Genomic DNA, 24360 nt, shown 5'->3' with positions numbered 1-24360 from the left:
ACTTCAACAACAGTGTCTAATGGAATGGGCTGCCATGCAACTACTTTCTCACCACGACAAAGTGAATCAACTTGAGTTTTGGTTATTTTTTCCCAAAAAGTAAAGCATGAATCAAGTCATAAGCCCTTAAATATTATGAGATCATCAATTTAAAGATATTTTACAAGTAGTCAATGCATGCCAGCCGTTTAAACCTTTAAGTTTCTTGCCGAACAATGGTTGGCAGAGTAGTAGCGTAATATTACTTACTTTTAGATCGCTCGTACTTTGGATCATAGATAGCATTTGTCAAGGTGACCACAAAAAATATCGACACCTAAGTGCCGTATCCTTTAATTCTTCTCACCATGATTAGAGTATTTAAAAATATATATTAAAAAAATAATATTTTAATTATTCTCACCATAATTAGGATATTTAAAAATATATATATTAAAAATTATGATATTTTTAACAACTCAAAATTTTAGTAAAAAGACTTCTGATGAATCTAATCATAAATAGCACGACTAGCCAGTGGCCTGCTTTAATAAGCCCGTACTATAGTAGCTCCTAGTTTATATAGGTCATGGGTCGAATCCGTTCTGAATCATCTGTAACAATTCAAAATTTTAAAAAAAAATTAAAAAATATTATTTTAATTTTTTTAATTTGGTTAGTACTCAAATTTTTTGGACGAATATTCTATATAAAATTAAATATATATTAGAACAGATCTAAGTTTTTTTTATGGTATCTCGGAAGTTGGACCCTTTCTCACGCAACATATTAATATATAATACGGCCCACGCAATGAGAGCCAAGCGCGGCCTTGGTTTTCGTTTGCCACTACTGCAATTATAATGATACCTAGCTTTTGGCACGTGAGGTGACCGATGATGTCAATAGAATGGTTGGGACTTGAGAGTGGAGCCCGCGCAGGGACAACAGGGCACTGCGTACAGGATAAATTATTGTTTAATTTCAAGCAAGTGTCCACTGAAAAAAGATTAAATCTGATGCGGAGAATTTTTGTCAATTTGACCTCAGGCATACCAAAGTGTCTAACTTCAGAATTTTCAAAAATGTCTTATCTCGGCAATAGCTGAAGCAAGCAATATTACATAGCCGTTGGGAAGCAATGAGAGTCTATTAACTGCACACCCATGATTTTAACAGCGATTATAGCGCAATGAGCTGTTACTGAGTAGTTATTACACACCTCGCCAATTTTGGTAATAAATCAGTAACAAATATTGACCCTGTCTTATATATAGGAGAAGTTATGAGACCTATAGAAAAGTTATTTTCTATCTTAACCAATATTTAGAAAATCTGATCGTCGGAGGATCCTTTGCAGGAAATTTTTCAACAAATAAATTTTATTTCAAGTTGGCTTTATACCCTCAAGGTACTACTGGCAGATTCACCGACCACTCACGACGTAAGTTTTTGCACCTCATAGCAGAACCGATCTCAATTGTACCTTGGGACAATATTGATCTTCATTGACCTTGGATTCTAGCGGCAACAAAATCCTTCCACAGCTGACTATATTACAAGGGCAGCTTAAATCTCTCCATGCCATGGATTAGAATCAGATTAATTCATGTTGCATGCAAATCACGGCGGATGCAGCTCATGGGACTGGAATGTGTCATCTCACCATAATGTGAGAACTTACGAGCTAAACCACATCCCTCTAGCAATTGGGTACAAACTTAAATAAGCCTTGCATGTCAATGAGACGATAAAGATTATTGGATTTGACATAAATTGGTGGCTTGGGCACTCCTCTTGATCCCATCATGAAAATAAAAAAGAGACCAAGAGAACACAAAATAGCCACCCCAACGAATTGGACCGTGACCTCTGGTTAATAATTAGATCAATTAATGCGCTTCTTTTAAGTAGTGGTGTTCCTTGTGTGCAACTAGGTCAACCATTGGCCAAGTTAACTTATCTTTGGCACATGCTACTCGAGCCTTCATCAAGCAATATTATCCAATGGGTCAAGTTGGCTCTACACACAAATAGGACTACTTTATTGCCATGAAAGGGCAATTTTGATATACAAGATTATAGAGTTGGTGTATGGAATATGAGACACTTTCTAAGCATTCCATGGAAGGACTGAATAAGTCATGAAAAATTTTATTGACATAATGTTGCGAACACTGATCTCGATGTCGTATGGCATGCTCCTACAATAGAACACCATGTCTGTTATGAAATAAATTTAAATTGCATTCTTTTATTAGCAATCGTTATGAAGAGGCTACGAAATTAATTGATAGAAATGACAAAAATTGACCCAATCAAATTCTACTCTATTTCGGCTGGGTTTGGCTAAGAGTTTTTCTGTTAGAATAGATTATTGGTTAAATTTCTAAATCAAAATTTTAAATGAATCATGTGCGGAACAAAGTCGCAACGTTCTATTTGGATCAAAATAATTTAAATTTTATTGAGTTATGATGTTAGATAAGTTGGGATTGAACTGTGATCTTAAAAAATCTTCAATATGGTTGTCTTTTTTTAATATTAATTATTTAACTATTTTAAAAATTAATTTATAAGAACTATAATATTGATGGACTAAGTTAAATGGGTATGATTTGAGAGATTTTGATCTGATAGTCGGCCACATCACGTATGGGTCAAAGTTTTATATATTGTTGGCTTTACTTGAACCCCGTGCATTACCACCAAGTACGTGTGTGTATATATATAACCGGAAGCTCTTTCATTTATATTTTATTTTATCCTTCTCGAGAGTCGATGTTACAACTGATTAAATAATAAATCTGTAGGTCTTGTCGCAGTAGCAGTGAACAATCATGACCGCTGATTGGGCCCCATCAATCACATCTGACATGACTACATGTGGATTGCGGTGTCTCGCTGCTTGCAAACAGCCCCATGCAACAAATCTTAAATAAAAAGATGGAGCAGAAAAACCAAAAGCATTTCATTGGGAGTATAAAAGGAATTGTGTTTATTTTTGTCAGGAACAGACACAACATGAATAAGAATTGTTGGCTCAAAAGGTCTTGCCTGAGGACAAACACAGCAGGACGAGATCTAAAAGTAAAAAACTCTGATAAATTAAACGAAGGCAAGGCAACTTTTTTGGTGAAATATATTAATTCTAAAATGTTTCAGATGACTCAGTGGGATCCATCTTGCTTGTCAAATTAATTTTTGATTGTTCAGCCTCTCACCAAGAAGGGCATTAAGGAAGTAGTTTTTTGAATTAAATTAGTAGATAAAGTAAGATCAAAGAAGCCAGCCACGAAACAAAGGAGAAGATACAGAATAAAATTGTCCAAAAATTTTTATTTTGAGATTCGATAATCTGCTGTAATGCTTTTTTTTTGGGGGGTACATCGGCAGTTCATATACAACATGTGTGAGTACAACCTAAAGAGTCAGACAGTAAAAAATAATGCATGAGAGATAAAACAGAGGCATGATGTAGTAGAAAGTTACCCAAATATCCAAAAATAATGATAACAAGATAGAACCATTCAGTAAAAAGTTGCATAAATAATCTATTATTATTCCTAAATAAAGCAATTTTGCCGCTTATATGAGTGCGATGGTCAATCATTTTAATATCTTAATTCTTTTAGTTTTAACATTCTTTGAGTTTTTTTTATTCTCTATTTTGTTTGGATCAATTATGTTGCTATAAGGTTTCTTAAAACATCTTGCCGTTGCAACTCATAGATGAATTTTCATAACAAATTTGCATTCAATAACAATGGAACTTATATCTATATGTTGAAGAAGATGCATTAACGAGCCTTTCTGTTTTTTCTCCTTATATTACTTTCTAATCTTCTTGAATAACAAAAATTGTGTTGGACACTTGGAATCGGTTTAACCACAAATTTAGCTACACCTAACATCCGTACGAGTCTATTATAGCTCCTTTCTCAAAATCCAATTGTTTCGTGTATTACATGAGGCTCTATCTACCGCTCCTCCATCCTTTCTTAGAGATATTATTCGCGTTACGGTAAAACAATTTATAAATAAGACTAGATCCTTATTTTTTTTCAATGTATTATGACTAGAAGCATTGTCTATGCTTGCTAACTAATGTAATTAATTAATCAATGACTATCCATGCATCTACGAAGAGTGATTAATCTATACACCAAAATTATCAAGGACCTTCTGCTCTAATATGTTCCTAATAGTTTATAGTTGATGTTACATTTGCCATTGCTTCCTTAATTTCATCATCCAACCTTAATATGAAGAATTGTTCAAACCCAAAATTTAAGGTGCAAAAGATGAATGGTTGTTACATGTCGGAGAGTGCATTTATTTGTAGCAGTAGAGAGCAGCGCGGGCATTAATATAGTTTCAAACATGAGGCCTTCCAACTACTTCGCCATCCAAAACTCCCTCCACCTCTCATGTCCTCCTTTCTCTTCTCTCCCTTCTTATATCCTCCCCTCTCCCCACTCTTCCCACTTCCTTCCCTTCCTCATCTGGCCTCACTTACCCTCTATCGGCAACCATGAGGCCAGGAAACACCCTCCTCCTCCTCCTTGCCATCTCTTCTTCCCTTCTTCCCCTTGCCTCCACCGCCAGCGTCCTCGATCTCCGCCCCCTTCCCCCTCGCAAGCCTCTTCCCCCTGTCGACCCACAAGTCATCCCCTTCTGCAACAAGGCCGACCACCCCAAAGTATGCATCAACTCCGCCCGCTACTACACCCATGAGTTCCCGTCCATCGACGCCACCAACATGTTCAACGTCATGGCCTACGCGCTTAAAAACCGCATCAGATTCGTCCAAGAGAAGGCCGTCGCCATGTCCAAAAGCCAGAAGGTTAGCGACGCGGCGCGGGTCAGCATCAACGAGTGCGTCAGTTTGTATAGCGAAGCTCTCGATAGCTTGAGCACAGCGATGGTGGGATTCGTGACACGCGACGGGGGGGCGTTCGAGGCCAAGCTCAACTCGGTGATCTCGATACTCAAGGCTTGCGACGGAGCCTTCAAAGGGAATCCCAACCCGCTGTTGAAGGAGGATGAGCGGCTGATGAAGATGACGAGCAACAGCATCGCCATGGGCAAATTGTCCTTATAAAGAAGAGAAAGGTGGCCAGGGAACCGGTTTCTATCTGTGTGCTTTAATTCTTCCACACTATATATATGTGTGTGTGTGTGTGATTAAAGAGATGGAAGGAAATGGTTGGAGTTTATAGGATTGAGTTGAAGAAGTGGATCATGGGTGGGTTTCCAGCTCCTTTGCTTAAATTGCAATGGTTATGGGTGTTCTCGGATTATGGGAAGGCAATTACGTCCCATAACCATAAGTTTTCTCCTGCATCAATCAATATATAAGTCCATATATATGTATAAGTATCGATAATTTTTATTAGCCTTATGATTCTCCAAATGACACTGCGTTGATCGGATTATCATGAACAATGCAGTGAATTTACCATGTTTTATTAGCCTTATGTTATAATCTAATGCAAGATAATTTTTAATAGTTTCCTTACTGTTGTAGAATGAATAGTTCTGATTGCTCTCATGGTGACCACCTATAGCTCCTAGAAGGTCCAAGTATGCATGGCAAAGTATCATAATTTGGACAAAATCCAGTGGTCATAATTGATACCATATCTATGGTAAGTATTATAATTTGATCAATATTCAAAGGCCATAATTGATTCATTCGGTAGTTTAATCTATCCTAGATTGTTCAAAAGTCGGGCAGCCACCCAAGCTCGAACCATTTCAAATGAGCCGAGCCTGGTTTTTAAGTTTGGCGAGCCGGCCCAGGCCGAGCTGAAAATTCAAGCTCGACCATTGAACGAGTCGAGCTTAGATTTCCATAAACCAAGCTCAAGCTCGGCCCAGAACTAATTAGTTATATAACATAGAGGACATTACAAAACCCTCTGAGGTTTACGTTTATACACTTACATCCAATAGTTTGTAAAATCTACATCTACAGCTGGTTAAATTAACAATGTCAGTGAATCCATTTACCTCATGTGAAAAGTCAAAATTGTCCCAAAATGAGGAGGATGATATATACATTTTTTTTATATTCTTAAGTGGTTGCTGTATCACCTAAGATTATTTTGGTCATTTTTTAAATTTTTTTTCTAATTTGATATTGGGATCTCATTAAAAATTAGCAGTTTGACTAACGTTCTGTTAAATTATAAATTAAAATATTGAATAAAAATAAATTTTGAAGAGTAAACATAAAGTTTTCCATATTATGGGATGTAAATATAATTTGGGGGGGTAATCTATCCCGTTGGTAATCAGCAGTAAAACCGGAAGACGGAGCTAGGGGGAGATTGATCGATATAGAGAGATGCGTTTAGGGCGATAAGCTAGAGAGGAAGTTGAGAGAGTGACACAAGAGAGGTTGAACGAGAGGGAGAATAAAAAGGGAGATGGAGGGCTTGGTAAGGCTAGGCACAAGCTGAGCTAGTGATAAAAAATATTTTATAAAATGTGCGGCTATATGAGGTGGGCAAACTAACCGACCAAAATGCTCCTCCAAAATGGATTCAGGACATGTAGAATAAAACAATCCAAGGTATCTGGTCCAAGTACCAACATTATGGGCTACCAATAAAAAAAAATATTGTTGTCGAAGCTTCCTTGGTCATATAAAGTGAGATCTAATGGGTGCAATTATCCAAGAATCTCGTTTCCTATTTTGTAGTCATTCTTTTTAGATCCACGAGGACGCACAGGGGTCAACTCCAGGGAGGTCAACCCTATCCTCTAAACCTAACACCTTCGAACTATATAGAATGATGACCTTGTCGAGCCATCCTGAGGAGAGGCTGATATACGACTCACGTTGCTTGTTGCTACTCCATTTGGAGCATATTGTTAGCTAAAAAAAATAATTTCTTCGTGGTTCCCTCAAATTTGAAAGTTCCATTGCATATTTTTGGACCATTGAGGGTTTTTTTTTTTTGCGGACAAAGCAAAGCCAATTTTCATCCCATAGCGAGGAAATTTATACCTCGAGCGGAAGAACTGCTTCACCGCCGAAAATTAGTAAGATATTGATTGCAAAAAAAATAGAATTTTGTTTTTAGTGCTTTGACATCATCTCCATCTAACATAGAAAAATTTACAATTTAGGACAGCTCTCTAAAATACTGGAACTCCAACTCTTTAAACTAACAAAAGATAGCGGAGCACGGAAATTCTTCTTCTTTATTGAATATCTAATTGATTGAGAGACAAACGGGATAGATTCTATTAAGCACAAGCGCTTACCTTTCATTATTAGTGTTGTGCTTCTTTCTCATGAGTTGCACTAATCAAGTTGTAACATGTGGCAAAAGAAAATTTTCGTCTCCATAAAACAAATATCCTATAGCATCAATTTTTACATATAAAATTTGCCCACTTGATCAAATTTCTCTATGACCACTCAAATCTATATCTTTGCCTTCTCCCTCCCTTCGATTCCTCCCTCTCTTTGGGGTCCTAATCCGAGGTGGAGCCTTCCTCGATCCTCCTATTGGATAGAGACGAGTCCTTACCGCTCGTGGTTCTTTCTAGGTCATGCTTGCCAACAATTTAGCAATCTCATTACAAGAAGAAATTATGGTGGTAGGATCGGGAGAGACTATAGGAAGGACACGAAGTTGTAGCTTCACCGCAACAGGTTCATCGAGCCTCTAATGAAAATCTCCTCCACCGCCACTACCTCTGGATTTCCCTTAGCTTCGTTGCGGAGAAAGAAGAAGAAGAGGAAGATAGGTGAAGAAAGGAAGGGGGAGGGAAAGAGAAGAAACATGAATTTTGATTTAATTATTAAGTAGACCCGGTCCTGGTCCTGTGTAATATCATGATCCTTTATTTTTGAATTTACAGTAAATGTCATGAACCTATAGGAAACTTAAAAGCAACTCAAATAACTCATAATTATTTTTTGGGCAAATAATGATTAACTTTTTTGCTAGATCTAAGGGCTCCTCTTCCTCTTCCATGTCCCACTAAACTCCTTGCTTGCCACGCCGTGCAAACTCTTTCGATTCTTTAATTGCGAGGAAGAAGAATATAAAACCATAGAAAGTCGTCAAATTTCGCCAACTTCAAATGAAACTTGTTAAACAGATAATTAAACTCCCGTTTAAGAATACTAACCTACAGTTACCAAAAAATAAAAGGTATACTAACCTTAGCCTACGACTACTCCCATAGAAAAGGGAAAAAAACACCATCTGGTTTTGTATGCGAGGAGAGAAGAGAAGAGAGGAGCGAGAGGGGAGAGAGAGAGAGAGGGTCCAAAGAAGGAAAGGAAAGGTCGAGATGGGGGCGTACGACGACTCCAACTCCACAACGTCCGCAGTAGGTTTGGATTGGGGTTGGGGTGGGAATAACAAAGGACATGGCCGAATTTACCAATCATCATCGCCCCCATCATCACCATCACCATCGCCGCCTTTCTCGATCCAAGGCAGAGGAGGAGACGCGAGCAATCTCCCTTTGACGCTAACCCTAACCCTAGTTGATCGTTTTTATTCCAATTCCGCTCCTTCGAGGCCAGAGACGTTGCTCCAGGAGAAAATCCCCCTTGACTCATGCGTTCCTGTTAACTTTTGCTTCCAAAGCCGTCGGCTTCATCTCTCCCCTCCCCGTTCTTTTGTCGCGCCGCTGGAGAGAAGGTGACCTGAGGTTTTCGGTCGCGCCGCCGAGGTAAGGTTTCTGGGTGAGAGGTTTTCTTGATTTCATTGGGATTCTTGTTCTTAGATGATCGTTACTTGATTCGATTGTTTTTGGTTTTGTTTTTCGATCAGAGTTTCTTGATATTTGGTTCTTTTGATCTGAATTGTGTTCGTCTCTGTTGGATTGTGATGCGTATGTTATGAGATTTGACGGGGTTTTCTTCTGGAGATGTTGATTTTACCTGGATTTAGCAAAAGGTTTCGATTTTTATGAGAGTTCTTGACGTAGTTTTTCTCAATATCTGTGGTTGTGAGCCTGAAAATTTAGATTTTCCCCTCCATATTCTGGTGGATTTCTAAGTTCTATTGGTTTTGGGGTTTCACTTTCGATTTCCATGAGTTCTTCATTTTTTTCTTTATTTTTTGTCAGCCTTTATTTGGTGGGCCTTCGTGTAAGCTGGGTGTCATGGGTTTGAAACATGAAAACAGCCTCAGCCTCAGCCTGACCCTCCCTAAACCTCATACTGATGGGAGCCCCGTGCACTAGGAAACCCTTTTCGTTTTTTAATCAACATTTATTGTGGGGAAGCAATTGCTGTATATGTGGCTCTTGGTACTTGTGTCTTTACTGCATTCTCTGTTTTTTATTACACTTGTTGATTAGTTGTTTTTGTTGGAATTTTCTTCAATTTACAGTCAAGAGTGGGAGTAAGTGTTGATATTTTGATTGCGATTGTGAAGTTGAAATCCTCTCAATGGAAGGATTTGGGGTTTCGGGAAATGCTTTTGCAAGGAAACGGAGGAGTGCAACGGCAAGGCGGCCTCGGCCAGAGTCACAATTCATATTGGAGGGTCGTGATGCCTCACCTCCCTCATCCACACCTTCTTCAGATAATGCTAGGAAGCTCTCTCCTGATGATAGTGGTGGCCATGATGTCTCTTTCCGGAGGAAAGAATTTAACCTGAACAGCTCTGCCCCAAAGATTGCATCAATTAATAAGATTGAAGGCTTGGCTGCCTCAAAAGAGTTAAAGAAAGATGATAAGAAATTTGGAGATCTTGAAGGGTTCTATAGAGATAGTAGTTCGAGAGGTGGGCTGTCCGGAAATACCGATCACAGGAGAACTGGGTCTGAGCCGAAGCGATGCAGCAAAGGTGCCCTTGCTCCAGCTAACTGGAAGGGTGCGAGCAAGGTTAAAGAGAACTTGGAAATTCCATCAAGGTCCCCTGATAGCTATGCTGGCAAGAGTGCTGATGGAAATAATGTGCATGGATCTGTTGGAACTCCTGACGGATCAGCTGACAGCAAACTGAAAAAAGTCAAGCTCAAGGTTGGTGGAGTCACCCGCACCATTCATGCAAAATCAAATTCGGTGAACGAGAAGAATGGTTCATCAACTGCAAAGCCTTCACGTTCTTCAGATGCTTCTCGGCATCGACAGAAGCTGATTCTTCAGGTACCACACTGATTTATTCTGTTGAATAATTTTGGTTAGGATAGTTTTGGTTTAAGAAGATGAATCAGAAGTGTATTCAACTTTATTTTGAGCAGCATTCTGATGTTAAGTTGACTGGAAGAATATACTCCTGTTCCTGCTTAAAACAATAGCACAGATATCTTGAACTGGTTGGTTTCCACTTACTTAAAGATAATGCATTATGTATAACATCAACATGGTTTCTTTTTCTTCTGCAGGATACTTCAGACGACGACTATCCTCCACCTGAGAATCAAAATGGATTGCAAGGAGCTCCACAGAAGGATTTTGGTGGAGGCAGCTTTTCTCATGGGGCAAAGGATAATCCACGGGCCAAAACAGGAGAAGAAAGCCTGTCTGGAAAGCAAACAGATACACCACATCGTATACCCTTCTCCGAGTCTGTTCGTAAAAGTAAGAGGGTGCCCAAGCGACGGGTGTTAGATGGTGAGTTTGATGATGGTATTGAAGATGATGAGCTACGCTATCTCGGGAGACTCAAAACCTGTAAGTCCAGCTCAGATTACAGTGGTGAGCAGGAAGATGATGGAGAGGGCAGTGTCAAGAAAAAGAAGGTTTCTAAGGTAACTAAAAGTAGGAAAAGCTCATATGATGCAGACGAGGACTTTGGTTTGTCACGATCAAATAAGGATAGCAAAAGAAAGTCGAGGGAATCTGATGACACAGATTATGCTGAAGAGGAAGAACCTGGTTCCGATGATGGGCCAGATGCCAAGAGCAAGAAATGCAAGAAGGAACCTGTAGATTCATCAACAGATGCCAGATCTGAACCTCTTACGACTCGTCAGCGAGCCCTTCAATCAGGCAAAGGTGCTCGCGAGAGTTTGATTGAGTTTCCAAATGGGCTACCTCCTGCACCTCCAAGAAGTAAGGACTTGGTTCATAATCTGCAATTTATTTATCAACAAAAATTTCGATGTTGGAGATGATATTGTGTCTACATCTACATTATGATTACAGAACAAAAAGAGAAGCTCTCGGAAGTGGAGCTGCAGGCAAGGAAAGCTGAGGCTGCTCAGAGGCGTAGAATGCAAGTTGAGAAGGCAGCTAGGGAATCCGAGGTTCATTTGTTGTTTCCTGTTTTAAGACTTTCTTGCTATTTATGAGCTTGCATCCTTTTGTATGGAAGTGACCTCATTACTTTTAATATTACAGGCTGAGGCAATAAGGAAAATACTGGGCCTGGATTCCAACAGGAAGAAAAAAGAAGAGAAGATTCGTAAGGAGCGTGATGAAATGGCACAGGTAAATACTGTACTAGTGCTCTCAATTTGCTGCCAGTTTATTCATTCGCCTATACTTACCCCTTAAACCTGTTGCTTTACTCAGAAGAGGGCTGCTGAATCTTTAATATTAGCACCAAACACTGTCAGATGGGTTATGGGACCAACTGGCACGGTGGTTACATTTGCTGATGATGTAGGTCTCCCAAGTATATTCAGCTCCAAGCAATGCAGGTTAGAACTGATCTTCTGCTGAAGCCTCTAAATCTTGTTTCATCTTGTGCCAATTTTCTGATTTAAATTTGCATACTTCTATTTATCAGTCTACTATGTTGCTAGTCATCCATGTACAGGAAGTGATAATTTTATTAATGCCTTCAGTCATATTCTACCATGGTTATTCATTGAGACATGTAGTTGTTAGCTAATTATTTTCTTGGTGCATTGCTCTGGACTCAGTTATCCACCCCCACGAGAGAAATGTGCTGGCCCATCATGTACAAATGCGTATAAATACCGAGATTCCAAATCAAATCTTCCACTGTGCAGTCTACAATGCTACAAAGCAGTGAAAGAACTTGCTCAGTCTGTATCAACATGTTGATGCCTGCTTCATTCATCCATTTTCTGGTCTACGCAGAAGCAGGTAATCCTGCTGTTACACTGATGGTTGTATAATCCAATGTTGGTGGAAGAATGTCATTTATATTATTATTTTAAGTGTATTAAGTTGGATGAATTATCAATGTATCTAATCAAACATAGAGATAGAGGTGTGTGTATATAACTTTGGCCTTATGAAAATGAACAAATGGTGCTAATTTTGCACCCTACCTACCTTATCTTATTGAGTCAAATGAACATGTGCTATCATTTTGCTCTATTTGTCTCCATGATGTTTGACTGGTGGTGCAAGTGATAATCAAATTTATTCATTTTATCGATTTACTAAGTTGAAGGTTGTGTAGGAAACAACTCCTACTCCAATCCATGGTCATCTCCTTTTGTTAATATTTGTGCAATTAGTGTTATGTGTCATGTTGGAATCTACATAGAGGAATAGGCTTATGGAGCATCAATTTCAGTTATATTGATCATACCTTGTCTTTTGTAGGGTTAAAGATCATAAAAAATGGTTGTAGAACTTTCTTTTTTCAGTTATTGCTTTGATCAGGGTTGTCATTTTTGTATATCAGGTTCATGCTATTGTTGTCGCATGCCACTTATAAATTTGAAAGCAAATAAATTTGATTCCAGCATCAGCCTGATATGTTATAAGATAATTGTTAAGTGAAATTAAGTGAAATTGAGTGAAATTGTTAAGCAAATAAAAGTGTAATACTGCAATTCATTATGTGCTAATTGCTAAGTGAAATTGTTATCACTGCTTTCTTAGTTACAGGTGTATTAAGACTTGGTTTCACCTTTGTAATTCTTACATATCAGTCCTCCAATCTTGTTTAAAAGAGAGAACGTGTATAGTTATCTCACCCATCTTACTAGGTTAGGGGGCTAGGGGCAAAAACTTCATCCAGTTTATTCATTCAATCCTCGGAACATTTATTAGAAGTAGATAATTTATCAAACTTGCACTTCGGTTTGCTGTTATAAACAGTGTATAGGGCAATATTAGATTGAATTGAGTCACAGCTGTGGTTGCATGTTTCTATAATTTTCTTTGAGAATACACTGACTATTTGTGTGTTTGAGTTGTCAACCAACCCAACATGCACAATGGTGTTTGGCTAATGGTGGATTATCAGTGCAAGCTTCATAGTACCCATTCATTTATTGCTTCAAGTTGTATTATTTGTTACTGTAAACCTGAATTTTTGACCAATAATAGAATTAATTGTGGTCCCTCAATTTCTATGAGCAACTGATGGGTCTCTAAGACATTACATGATGTTAAACAAATGATTTTTTTGTCCTATGTTGAAAATAATGGACCTTCCATTGTTCTATTTATTCTTGAAAGAATCTACATCAAAGCATATCAGGCCATGCTTCAATTCACATTCTAAGAAAACCATGGGAAAATTTAGTTTCTGAGCTTTGCAGGCTAAGTTGTCATTGCAGAAGCTAATATTATTGAACTCGTTTGATTGTTTTAAGTTATGTGATGGGATATTTTGATAGAACTCCATTTCAAGTATATCTTCAACTGATAATTTTAGAATTTGGTTACCAGAAAACCCGAGTTGCATGATGTGTTTAGGTAAAAGCTTGTGAGTGGAGATTTTTGAATGATTATTCTAAAGCAAAAAATGGTATTCGTCAATTTCCATGAACTTACATATGTATGTTGTCTGGTTGATGGTATTATTTACCTGTGTCCTGTTCAATCTTGAAAATATCTGTGGAAAATTATTTCTAAAACCCACTTCTATGTGACATGTTAAAAATTGTTTCTTACCTGCCACTGAGTAAAAGTTTATTATGAACGATTATGTCAGGCTTAGGAATTTCCAGGTCCATCAAAAATCCAATCATGGTTTAGACTTGGATCACATTTAATCTTTATTTTAAATGTCTTGGCTAGTTCGTGTATGTTGGCAGGTTTATTTGTGCCCTGGGCTGGCAGTGGGCAGACCCCGATCGTACCTTTGTTTTGCCTGCTGACAACCCAAAGGGTCTAAGTGATGCTAAATTTAGTTGTGGAATTAGCTCTTGCAACAATTATTCATTTACAATCTACAGTGCCAGTTAATATTATTCCCAAAATTTTGACTAGACATCACTTACATAGGCCAATCACACTTGGTTTGGTTTGGCAGATACCTGTTTGCTAGAGAATTCAGGCCATGCTTCTGATTTCATCCTTTAGAAATAATGCAATTTGACGAGGATCATCATTCAGCAGTTGAAATGGAGGAAGAACTTGCTGGAGCCTGTTAATATATATGCGTAATCCTATCGTGATTCTACAACTACTGTGGAGATTGTGATCAATGGGCTAAGAGGGGTTTCCTCCAAGAATATTCAACGTCCTGCAGGATTAATATTTAGTGGCTATTTATAGATTCCTTTGGTCATTGCACCCAGCCAGAAACAACGCCTGGAGGAAGGGCCTGTCCTCATCCTGAAGAGGTGGCATCCCTTGCTTTTGCTAGTTGTATCCATGCTGTTGGTTTTCTAGACAGCTTGAACCGCTCAACGAATAATGATGTCTAGCAGATATGTCAAATTTGTAAATTCCATCTACTCAAAGAAGTTGCGCGTTCGTTCTTGGCAGTTCTTTAAATTTGATTGACGGTAGTGAATCATTTCCAACAATTCATTGGTTATGCCAGTTGTTGAAATTTTTTTGATTACTGAATGAAAGCAAACTGTTTTAGCGCATCCGTAAAAGTTCTTTACTTGATTTCTTATGTAAATTAGCACTGATTCTCTTAAACATGTTTGTGACCTTCAAAAGACTAGATTTTTCTGAATATTTTATGATTATTAACAACTTTTCTTTTTCTATTTTCAATTCCGAGATACTGGTCAAGTTGTTTCTGTTATTCTTATGCTCAAGTTTCTGTTTTTACTGTTTCTAGTTCTTCTCCCTAATTTTGGGAAAGACCCAATCTGTGTCCTTGATTATAGTCTTGAATACCGAATTTGTAACTACGATTCTTTCAATGCAAAACTGTATATTTTATGTGGAATGGCAATGATGAAATCAATCGATAACAAGATCATTATGTAAAATAATCAATTTGAACTGAAATTACTTTTGGAGCAAGAAAATTTGTGGTTTTGTGCTATGCATTATCATGTTGCAATTATTTAAGATGCACACAAGCAATACTTTCATGGATGATTTGCATGGCTTCAGAATTTTGCGAACAGCATGCGTTCCCTTGAAATGCTGGAAAATTCCAGGATAGAGGCACATGCTAGACTCATTGGCAGAGTACTTTTTGGGTCAAAACAAACATTGCGTGGATGCTGCGGGCAGGCATTCTGTGGTACATGTTGCATGTATGTGTTCTCAGCTAATATTCACATTGTACAGGCGGTTGGTTTTCACTGAGGAAAACTTTAGACATATTTGAGAAGAAGCTAATCAAGTTGCAGATGCTGAGCTGCATGGGAACATCTAGGTCGGCAACTTGGGCGGGTTGGGTTGAGTTGAGGGCTATTCCTAACCCGTAAACCGACCGAATATGACCTTGGGATTTCTCCAATCTGAGCCAACCCAAACTCTTCTTCGTAAACTAGGTTTGGGTTATGTTGGGTTGGCTTGGGTTGTGTTGGATTAATCAGGTTAGGTCAAGTTGTATGGGTAACGGGAGATGGGGGAAGAATTTTGGGCATTTTTGTTAAGTCGGTACTCTGTTGGTTGATCCTGTTGGGGTGAATTTAGCAATTATACAACTTAACAAGGTTGAAGATATAGCTAAAGCATTTTATATGAAATATAACCATAGTTTATATATTTTACTGATTAGATCAGTTTAGATTGGGTTTGGGTCGAGTTATGATCAAGTTTAGGTCGGGCTTTAACTCAACCCTAACCAACCTGTTGGTATCTTACTGTAGAAGGTTCATAACTTGTTTATGGACATGCTTCTAGCAGCTCCACTGCTAAAATCTGCAAAGGAATTAAGTGGTTTTCAAAGATACATGCAGTGATTTGCTCTGTACGGATTTTGACATCTGATCCTCTGATTCCATGGGCTCCAGTCCATTATTTTCAGTCAATTATTCTGCCTTAATTTCTAAGTTATTTAAGGACAGGAGCTGGAACCGACCATATTGACCTAGGTTGTTTATGATGAGATCTTGATATAAAGTGTCATTGTTACTGTTGGAATTCAATGATAGCCAACATCAGTTTAGCTGTCTTAGGCGATTATCAAAGTGGTGGAGCACCTATCTGAAGATCTACAAGGAAAATATGAGACCAGTAATCACATAACTATGCTGACAGAGCCTAGCACAGAGTCTAATTATTTAGTGATTGTTGAATTTAAACAAGTTGTAAGACCTACTTTAAAACAACGATTTGATTGTTTGACTACATTCATACGTTAGCACATCTCTGAGCGGTTCGTTGAGGTGAATCATGATTCTAGATAGTAGACTCAAATTCAGAGGGAGCATGATAGTGTTACAACTGATTGCCAATGGACTTTTCAGAAGAATCGAAAATTTTCAGCACAGATGTCGGCACTAGTACAATTTCAGCATAGGTTAATCATGAGAGCCCGATCAGTATAGCCACTGCTTTCATGCCAGTGCTATGCTGCAGTTGGGTGGAAATTCTGTTGCTATTGTTCCTTCTTCGTTTCAGTTCCTGCTAATTACCCTAAACTCATCTGGCATTAGCAGAAGCAGTACCAACCATGAATCTGATTACCTTTCAGTACCTGCTAATTAGCCTAAACTCATCTGGTGTTAGCAGAAGCAGTACCAACCATAAGTCTTCTTGGAATATTGGAAGTTGTCACAAGAATTTGAGCAGAAATGTAGGCCATCTGTAGTTTTTGAGAACAGGTGGGGTGTAACGTGTAATCCAATTTTTTTGTATATTGACAAGATATGTGTTGTATGCAATATAACAACCCGTATGGCTTATTTATAACAAAACCCGTAAACATATGAAAGAATCTCTAACTTGGCCAAATTTTGAATCGCATTGCTTCAGTGAAACTGCATGATGATTTATTTTCTATCCAAATTATAAGCAAAACTGCTGTGACTTTCTTCTTCAAAGATAACTGGATGTATGTTATCTCCCTTGCACAGCACTCACTGACATCTGATTCACTGAATTGGGGGACCTCAATGAGGATGTTAAGAGAGAGGAAGTTTCGGACCCCTCGTTTTTAAAACTTGCACCCTTGATGCCAATGAAAGGAGGTCGTGTGGGAAGAGGAAGGTCCTTTGAGTTACTTCTCAACATCTCCACCACCTTCCACATTGGTGGCCTGAGACTAGGAGAAGCTTGTGTGCATAGAAGACCCACATGAAACACCTTTATAGCTTGCTCCTCGGAGCACTGGTCTTGAAGATTAGGATCCAGCAGCTCAGTTAATCTCTCTGAATTGAAATTTTGCCATATCTACCAAGAAGCACAAAAATTTGTCCACAAGAATGCAAGTTAGAGCATGGGAATGGAAGTTTCTGATCAAATAAATATTGGAACAGGGATTTAATTACCAAGGACACGAGGGAATGGCCTTCTGCTGATTCTGCTATGGAACTGTGGTTCTTTCGGCCTGTAACAATTTCAAGAACTAGTATACCATAGCTGTAAATGTCGGCCTTCTCTGTCAGCTGCCCATGGACGATATATTCCGGAGCCATATAGCCACTGAAAGCGGTAAGGATTCAGTTCTCACTTTGAAAATGTTTGTTGAGATCCATTAGTGTTCTATGATTGGAGAATAATTTTTGGTAGAAAAAGAAGCGTTTAAGAACATGCAACCTTTATCCTTGTAAAGAGAGCAAATAGATCAACAAGTCAATCAGGGATATGGATTGGCAAGAAAACTAGGGATCTAAACACCTTTTTAGGCTGTCACTCAAACTTTTCTTCTCAGTTTTTCATCGAAAAAAGAAAAAAAAAGAACTTTTTCTTCTTGGTTGACCTTTCTCCTTAGATGTTAGGTAGTTTCTCAAATAAATGACTGTCTCTGTGTACAGGCTGAATTCCCTATATACAAGGTTCAACAGGCAAAGGAGTAGAGCTTAATAGTTTCACTTGATGAGTTATTTTTCGATCATTGCTATAAAGAGCTACATCCCGTGCCATAGCTCTTCCAGATTGATTTTGTTACCTTTCTCATATATAGGTTGTAGCTCTTAGTAGTTTCTCTTTATGAGTTATTTTTCAATTACTCCTATAAAGGGCTACATCCTCTGCCATAGCTCTTCCAGATCGAACTTCTATACATATCGTCACCTTTCTCATACATTTTGCAACATGCCATGCTAATTTTCATGTACTTCCCTGCTTGGTTCCCCATTAAGGTCCAGCTTCCTGAGCCACACAACTCCTCGTCTTCTACTTTATCCTCAGTTTTGGAGGATCGCATGATATCTCAAAACCTCCTAGCTCTAATTTCTTAGACATCACTCTTTTGTTTTTTTTCGTATGAGGACAAGTCTACAACTTAGATTTATTTGATCAGTTTGAATAACCATCTGTAACATATTCATTTAAGCAGTGTTTACAAGAGATGGTGATTTGAAGCATCCAATATCTCTTATAAAGGCCATGCCTATAACTTCCTTTAATTTGAATTTGAATGCTAAAAACTCCATGTCTGTTAAGAAGTTTGATAGCATTAGTAAACAGGGGAAAAAAGTTCGACTTACAAAGTTCCAGCTAGGCCAGTGCTGAGATGACTCTGATCCCCTGCAAAACACCTCGCCAGTCCAAAATCTGATATTTTGGGCTTAAAGCTTTCATCCAACAATATGTTGCTGGCTTTTATATCTCTGTGTATAATCCTGACTTCGCAAGAAGTATGGAGATACGCCAGCCCCTCCGCCGTTCCAATGATAATATCGAATCTTCTTTCCCAATCCAATGCGTTCTTGTTGAATGAGTCTGCAAGCAAATCAGAGGAGAGCTACTCATGCATGTTCATTGTTTATATCTAAAGCAGGGTACTCTGCAGTAAATAATTACATTAAGATTAAAAATACTGTACCAAATAAGAAGTGATCCAAACTAGTATTGCATAAATACTCATAAACCAGAAGGCTTTCGGGTCCTTCAACACTGCAACCCAGAAGCTTCGCGAGGTTTTTGTGCTGAACTCGGTTAATAAGACTAACTTCATTGACGAACTGATCGATCCATTGTCTTGCATCGGAGAACAGCCTTTTAACAGCAATTTCCGTGCCATCTGGTAGAACTCCCTAGTGATGGAGAGAACAAACCAATCTATTTTTGTTCTTATGCTAAGGATAATTCTGATGGACAGTATCATATAGCAACTAAGGTAGAATCAAGCAAACTTGAATAATATACATGGCTTTCGGTTACCTTGTAAACTGAGCCAAACCCCCCTTGGCCGAGCTTATTCATCTGACTGAAGTTGTCGGTTGCTTTTCTCAAATCTTCATATTTGAAACTAAGATTGGATGATGAAATTGATCTTATAATTTCTTGTGAACCATCTATATCTGCAGCAGGCATCCAAATAGCAAGTTAGTCTCTCAATGTATCAAACTTGTCTCCATTGAACTTAGACATTTGATTGTCTATTAGATTTTTTTTACCATCATTTGAATCAGTGGGCCTTAATTTCATCCAGAGGATAGCTATTCCTATGACTGCTAATGCAGCAATGATTGATCCGAGGGCAACGATCAGTCGACGCCGGGCTGCCATAATCAATGAAGACCCAAAGTGATTATTATGAAAAGAAAAAAGAACTGTCCACACTTATCCAGATACTTCAGTTAGGTGGCACTACACAGTGTGACTCCCATTCAGTCTTTAAAACGTAGCAGAAGAAAGCAACAAGAGACCCATGAATTCAACATTGCAAAGAGTAATTGACTAGACTTAATCTAATCTTCTCAAAAACAAAAGGCAAAAATCAATGATGAACAGCTGAATCATAAGGAAATAGAAGAAAATTTAGAACAGAAGGCTTCTTCTCATGGACTACAATCCAAAACTCAGGAGGAACATCGTTTTTATGAATTGATTAAGCCATCTTCTCTCCTCAATAAAGCCACCAAAATTAACAAAAGAAAGGAGAAAAGTTGACCATGAACAAAAATCAATGTGATTGCCTGTGCTACCCTAGGTCTCCATAAATGAAACATGAATCTGACAACCGATTTTTTATTTTCTGAACTACCTCTAGATCCAATCGATATAAAACATGACCAATATCATCATTGAAACAATAAAACACAAATAAATCAAACATTAAGCATTCTGCTGATAATGAAAACTCCCCAGAAAAGCTGAATAAGGCAAACCAAAAAAAAAAAAAAAAGAAGTTAATTAATGCATGTAACAGAATATAGCAAGCATAACAGGACTCGATTGAATTACCAGAAGAAGAGCCACCACTTTCCACTGTCTTCGCCAAGTAGAACGGCTCCGTCGAGTACCTCAAGTAACACCCTGCATTCAGGGCCTTCCCATCTGCAGCCGGTAAGCACCGAGCCACACTATCTTTTGCACTCTTCAAACAATCCCTGCATCCACTCACATTCAGAGACCTCCAACACTGTGCCATCCCATAGACCGTCACACCTGATGACCCAGCTGAGCTCCCTGCCTTGTAGTACTCCTTACTGCTATATGCTTCTGATGCCAAACTCCTCACCAACCTGATTGCTGTGTCCTCAAATTCTGTGGAATTCGATGCCGATGAATTCCCACAAACAAATGCGTCGAACTCGTCGACCGCGTCGCTAGATACGTTGTAGTCTGCATACCTCAGGAAGCAACCATCAAGATAGATACGGGCAGTGGTGGCAGGGAGACAGTGAGGGAGTTTGACTCTACTCTCTGCGTAGCAGAGCTGACAAGCAGTGGGGGAAAGGTAATTGAAGCACTGGCCAAGGCCATGCACGATGTTGGAGGTGCCCGAGACTGCGGTGCCAAAACCAGCTCTGGTAACATTCTGGAATACCATCTCCATGGTGTTCACAAAGTTGACATCGAAGGCTTCGGGATTTTTCGACTGGTTTCGGCCGCAGATGGTGCGAATTATGGGAAGGGAGTCATCAGCTTTGGCGAAGAAAGCACCAGAGATTAGGAGGAGGAGGAGGAGGTGGTGGTGGTGTTGGATCCATGAAAACAAGGTGAATACCATCATCTGAGGAGTTGGAGGAAGGAAGCTTAGTTTGTTCCTGCAGCCATGTTTGGATGGAGAGATCTTTTCTAGTATGCTTTAAAGTTTTCTTTTCATGGGGTTAAATGAATGTCTTGGAGTTGGAGATGATGGGAGTTGGTGGGTAGAGGGCTTGCCATTGGTGTTATCTAGAAGTACTTGACTTTTCAGCTGCCATTAAAAGAGGAGATTCTTCCAGGTCCCTTGATGCACTCTTGCTTGCCTGTGAAGTTGGGGTGGGTGGGTGGGTATTAGTTGGTAATTTCTAGTAGTTTTGTCGTTGGAAGAGAGAGATCTCCCCTGGAACATGACACCTACTGGAATTGTCAAGAATTATGAAAAAACTTCTTTTATTTCGCAAAGAAATTGGATGTGCACTTTGGAAACATAATATTTGAAAGAAAGAAGGTCCTACAAGAAATATTATCTAAAACTTAAATGTTAAAAAAAAAAGACCATTCCTAGTAGTTAGGAATCATTGACTTTGTAGCCAAACACCCGTCATCGCATGTGCCAGTTATTTTCTTTTTTAAAATTTTCCACACCGAAAAAGTTGATTCCAAGACCGGCATTTTCCAACATCAAATCCAGAGTGGAGCCCACGCCATGTAGAAATTAAAGAAGCACGCCAGCGTTTCTAGCCTTATCTTTTGTTCTGATGTTATGTTTTTTTTTTTTTGTCCGTTACTTCAAGCACCGTTCCACGAAAGGACAGTTAGGGGGCCTGTTTGGTAATTAAATGTAGGATTGCTGCTCGTTGAAAGATTTTCTATGGACCAGCAGACTTTTCCACTAGTGTTCTTGTTAGTGGTGCAGCTGGATATGCTTATACCAAAACTGTATAAATAGCTGATTTACTAAAAAAAATATATAGCATTAGTGGGGTGGCCCAGCACAAAGAGACAATATGAAGCTTGCTTGCCGGTTCAATCAAAAACTTATAACAATACTTATTTACGAGACAAGTTTTAAAAAAACATTCAACAAAATAAAAAATCTCTCTGAGCTAGCTTGGTCATTTGGATTGAAAATATTATTTTACTTAGATGAATCAGGATATCAAATAAACCATTGATCTTGTTATTTGATTCTATCTAAAAGAAAAGCAACTATTATTTGAATTCATATTGTCGAGTAATGGGAGGTCTCTAAAACTACATCCTTTAACTATCACATTTCGAACCTTTAGCCCCTCCAGTATTTTTTGTATAAAATAATAGCTACTAATAGCTGCCATTAGCTGATGAAAAATAATACAAGGTGATGAAGAGATAATGCTATGATTGATTGTCATTTTTCATCAAAAAATATTAAAGTTTTATCTCTAGATATCCTTATTTTAATAAGATGCATGGATAGTGAACAAGCCAAATTCCATTTAATTGTATAATTGCTAAAATATAGCTAATATCCAAATATCTATTGTACATAGGCATAAATTATTAGACAATGAATTTTGCTCCTACACCCTATCCAATCCTAGTCATAGTGGCCAAAGTAGTCCACATCACGTCTGAAGATTTTTTTAGATCAATATATACATCTATGAGAACCAACATACAAACTTTCCACAAGAAGAGAAGGAAGATGAGGATGGAATGATACCCCAATGTAATCCCAGCATGATTGATCGCATAAGATAGCAGGTGTTTGATGACTTCAAAATCATTATATTGTCCTAATGATATTCATTGTTCAAAATTTTCTAGACGTGGCCCAAAAAAGATTTGGACATAAAATTCCAGTTGTGGGTAAAGTAATTTCTGTTGTGGATGTATGTAGTCCCGAACATCTGAATATATGAAGTTTTTCCTTAATATATATCTTAACCTTGAAAATTTTGTCTAGTTCATAAGTATTTATCTTAATAATATTTAGCCAACGATAATGTATTTTCTACATGGTTGAAATGCTTGTCTAAATTAAGAAAATAATTACGACTTATGTTCTTTCCTTTTTTTTAATGACGTGCTTTAGTTTATCATTATGGTGCTGTTTTTCATATGTCATCACATGTATGTGCATCATCAACCTATCTTGCCTTCACATCTAACGTATGGCTGATCGCATTATCGTGCCACCTCGCTGCATGCATGTCTGCCAACTCGCTACATGCATGCCAGCCGAGAGAATTGAACAGTAACAAGCAATGGACTTGTTCCTTAGCTAATGTGTGAGTATACACCTAAAACTTGGCTACACTCTCCAGTAGAAATAACCTTTAGCTTACACTCTTCTATCGGACCAAGTAACAAGGGGCACATATAAATTGGTGCGCTTTTATTTCAACGAAATCAATGGTAGCTTCTCTTGGGAGCCCAGAGTTGCAAGGTTCACATGTATTTCCTAGAACCAAGTTTAATTTTAAAGCATTCCCAATAAATGCATGAGGATAAGGCCAGTTACAACTATGGTGCGACTAAGCCAAGCGAAATTGAATAGTTAGAGGCTCGCGCTCAACCCGGTTCTAAATATCGGAGCTTGAAATTTGACTCAAAATTGATTAAATCTTAATATCTAAACTCAAACATGACTCTATCCAAAAAAAAAAAAAAACAATGCCTAAGATCGACTTGATTCGACTCAAATACCAACTAATCCATACTCACGCACATGTCTGAGACTTCAAGCCTTAGTTATAATTAAAAAAATATAGTTAAAAGTTAGAAGTTAAATCAAATTAGTTAAAAATATACAAAATATTATAATTTTAAATATTAAATTAATAATATATTATAAATATAATATTATATTATTAAAAATATATATTCAACGAGATTCTAGAATTTTTGAATAGAATATTTTATTCAAATTCGACTTAAGCTCGATCATAATTAAATCGCGACCATGAGCAACTCGTAAACTACTCGGCCTATTCACTTTTTCTTTTTTGATACAATGACGGCCCACACCTGACAGGTGTGAGTGCAGCCAACAAAATCAAAAAAAAGGAGATCGCAAAGGGATCAAACACAGACACATGGTTCTCCTAGATAAAGCCTTCGGAGTGGTGAGCTGCATAGAAGGCAACTTAGTCAGCAGTACCGTTCGTCTACTTATAGACATGTGTGGCTTGATAGGAGCCACACTCTTCCAAAAGTCTACGGATGTCGTGGATGAGCGGTTTTCTGCCAGCAGCGCATTTTCGACCTCGAACCCACTCGATCATTGTGACCGAGTC

At 38.3% G+C, this 24360-nt stretch overlaps 3 protein-coding genes across 3 annotated transcripts; 2 read left to right on the top strand and 1 right to left on the bottom strand.

The window, feature by feature from the left end:
- The first annotated feature begins 4469 nt into the window (after positions 1 to 4469).
- On the top strand, positions 4470 to 5496 carry LOC103701135. Its single transcript, XM_008783110.3, has one exon. The coding sequence runs from the start codon at positions 4514 to 4516 to the stop codon at positions 5081 to 5083; it is 570 nt and encodes a 189-aa protein (XP_008781332.2). The 5' UTR covers positions 4470 to 4513; the 3' UTR covers positions 5084 to 5496.
- Positions 5497 to 8220: 2724 nt separating this feature from the next.
- Positions 8221 to 14716, top strand: LOC103700982 (protein starmaker-like). Its single transcript, XM_008782898.4, has 8 exons — positions 8221 to 8685; positions 9351 to 10111; positions 10351 to 11020; positions 11114 to 11214; positions 11309 to 11398; positions 11483 to 11610; positions 11836 to 12022; positions 14154 to 14716. Exons 2-7 carry the CDS (start codon positions 9410 to 9412, stop codon positions 11978 to 11980), a joined length of 1836 nt encoding a protein of 611 aa, XP_008781120.2. The 5' UTR covers positions 8221 to 8685; positions 9351 to 9409; the 3' UTR covers positions 11981 to 12022; positions 14154 to 14716.
- Positions 14717 to 16503: 1787 nt separating this feature from the next.
- Positions 16504 to 21516, bottom strand: LOC103701134 (cysteine-rich receptor-like protein kinase 2). The gene is made up of 7 exons (XM_008783109.4): positions 20393 to 21516; positions 19603 to 19707; positions 19367 to 19506; positions 19029 to 19239; positions 18691 to 18925; positions 17530 to 17683; positions 16504 to 17431 (listed from the first exon to the last, which is right to left on the bottom strand). Exons 1-7 carry the CDS (start codon positions 21162 to 21164, stop codon positions 17099 to 17101), a joined length of 1950 nt encoding a protein of 649 aa, XP_008781331.3. The 5' UTR covers positions 21165 to 21516; the 3' UTR covers positions 16504 to 17098.
- Between the last annotated feature and the right edge of the window lie 2844 nt (positions 21517 to 24360).

Source organism: Phoenix dactylifera, chromosome 3 (genome assembly GCF_009389715.1).
Source record: "Phoenix dactylifera cultivar Barhee BC4 chromosome 3, palm_55x_up_171113_PBpolish2nd_filt_p, whole genome shotgun sequence".
Lineage (NCBI taxonomy): Eukaryota > Viridiplantae > Streptophyta > Magnoliopsida > Arecales > Arecaceae > Phoenix > Phoenix dactylifera.
Note: the sequence above shows the minus strand (reverse complement) of the source record. Positions and strands in the feature narration are given on the sequence as shown.

Excerpts from the sequence above, each read along its gene's own strand:
- LOC103701135 (XM_008783110.3), top strand. The coding sequence starts at position 4,514 with ATGAGGCCAGGAAACACCCTCCTCCTCCTCCTTGCCATCTCTTCTTCC.
- LOC103700982 (XM_008782898.4), top strand. The coding sequence starts at position 9,410 with ATGGAAGGATTTGGGGTTTCGGGAAATGCTTTTGCAAGGAAACGGAGG. Across the intron at positions 10,112-10,350 it reads GACAGAAGCTGATTCTTCAG|GATACTTCAGACGACGACTA; the intron begins GTACCACACTGA and ends TTTCTTCTGCAG. Across the intron at positions 11,021-11,113 it reads ACCTCCTGCACCTCCAAGAA|AACAAAAAGAGAAGCTCTCG; the intron begins GTAAGGACTTGG and ends TTATGATTACAG.
- LOC103701134 (XM_008783109.4), bottom strand. The coding sequence starts at position 21,164 with ATGATGGTATTCACCTTGTTTTCATGGATCCAACACCACCACCACCTC. Across the intron at positions 19,708-20,392 it reads AAGTGGTGGCTCTTCTTCTG|CCCGGCGTCGACTGATCGTT; the intron begins GTAATTCAATCG and ends TGATTATGGCAG. Across the intron at positions 18,926-19,028 it reads TTTGGATCACTTCTTATTTG|ACTCATTCAACAAGAACGCA; the intron begins GTACAGTATTTT and ends ATTTGCTTGCAG.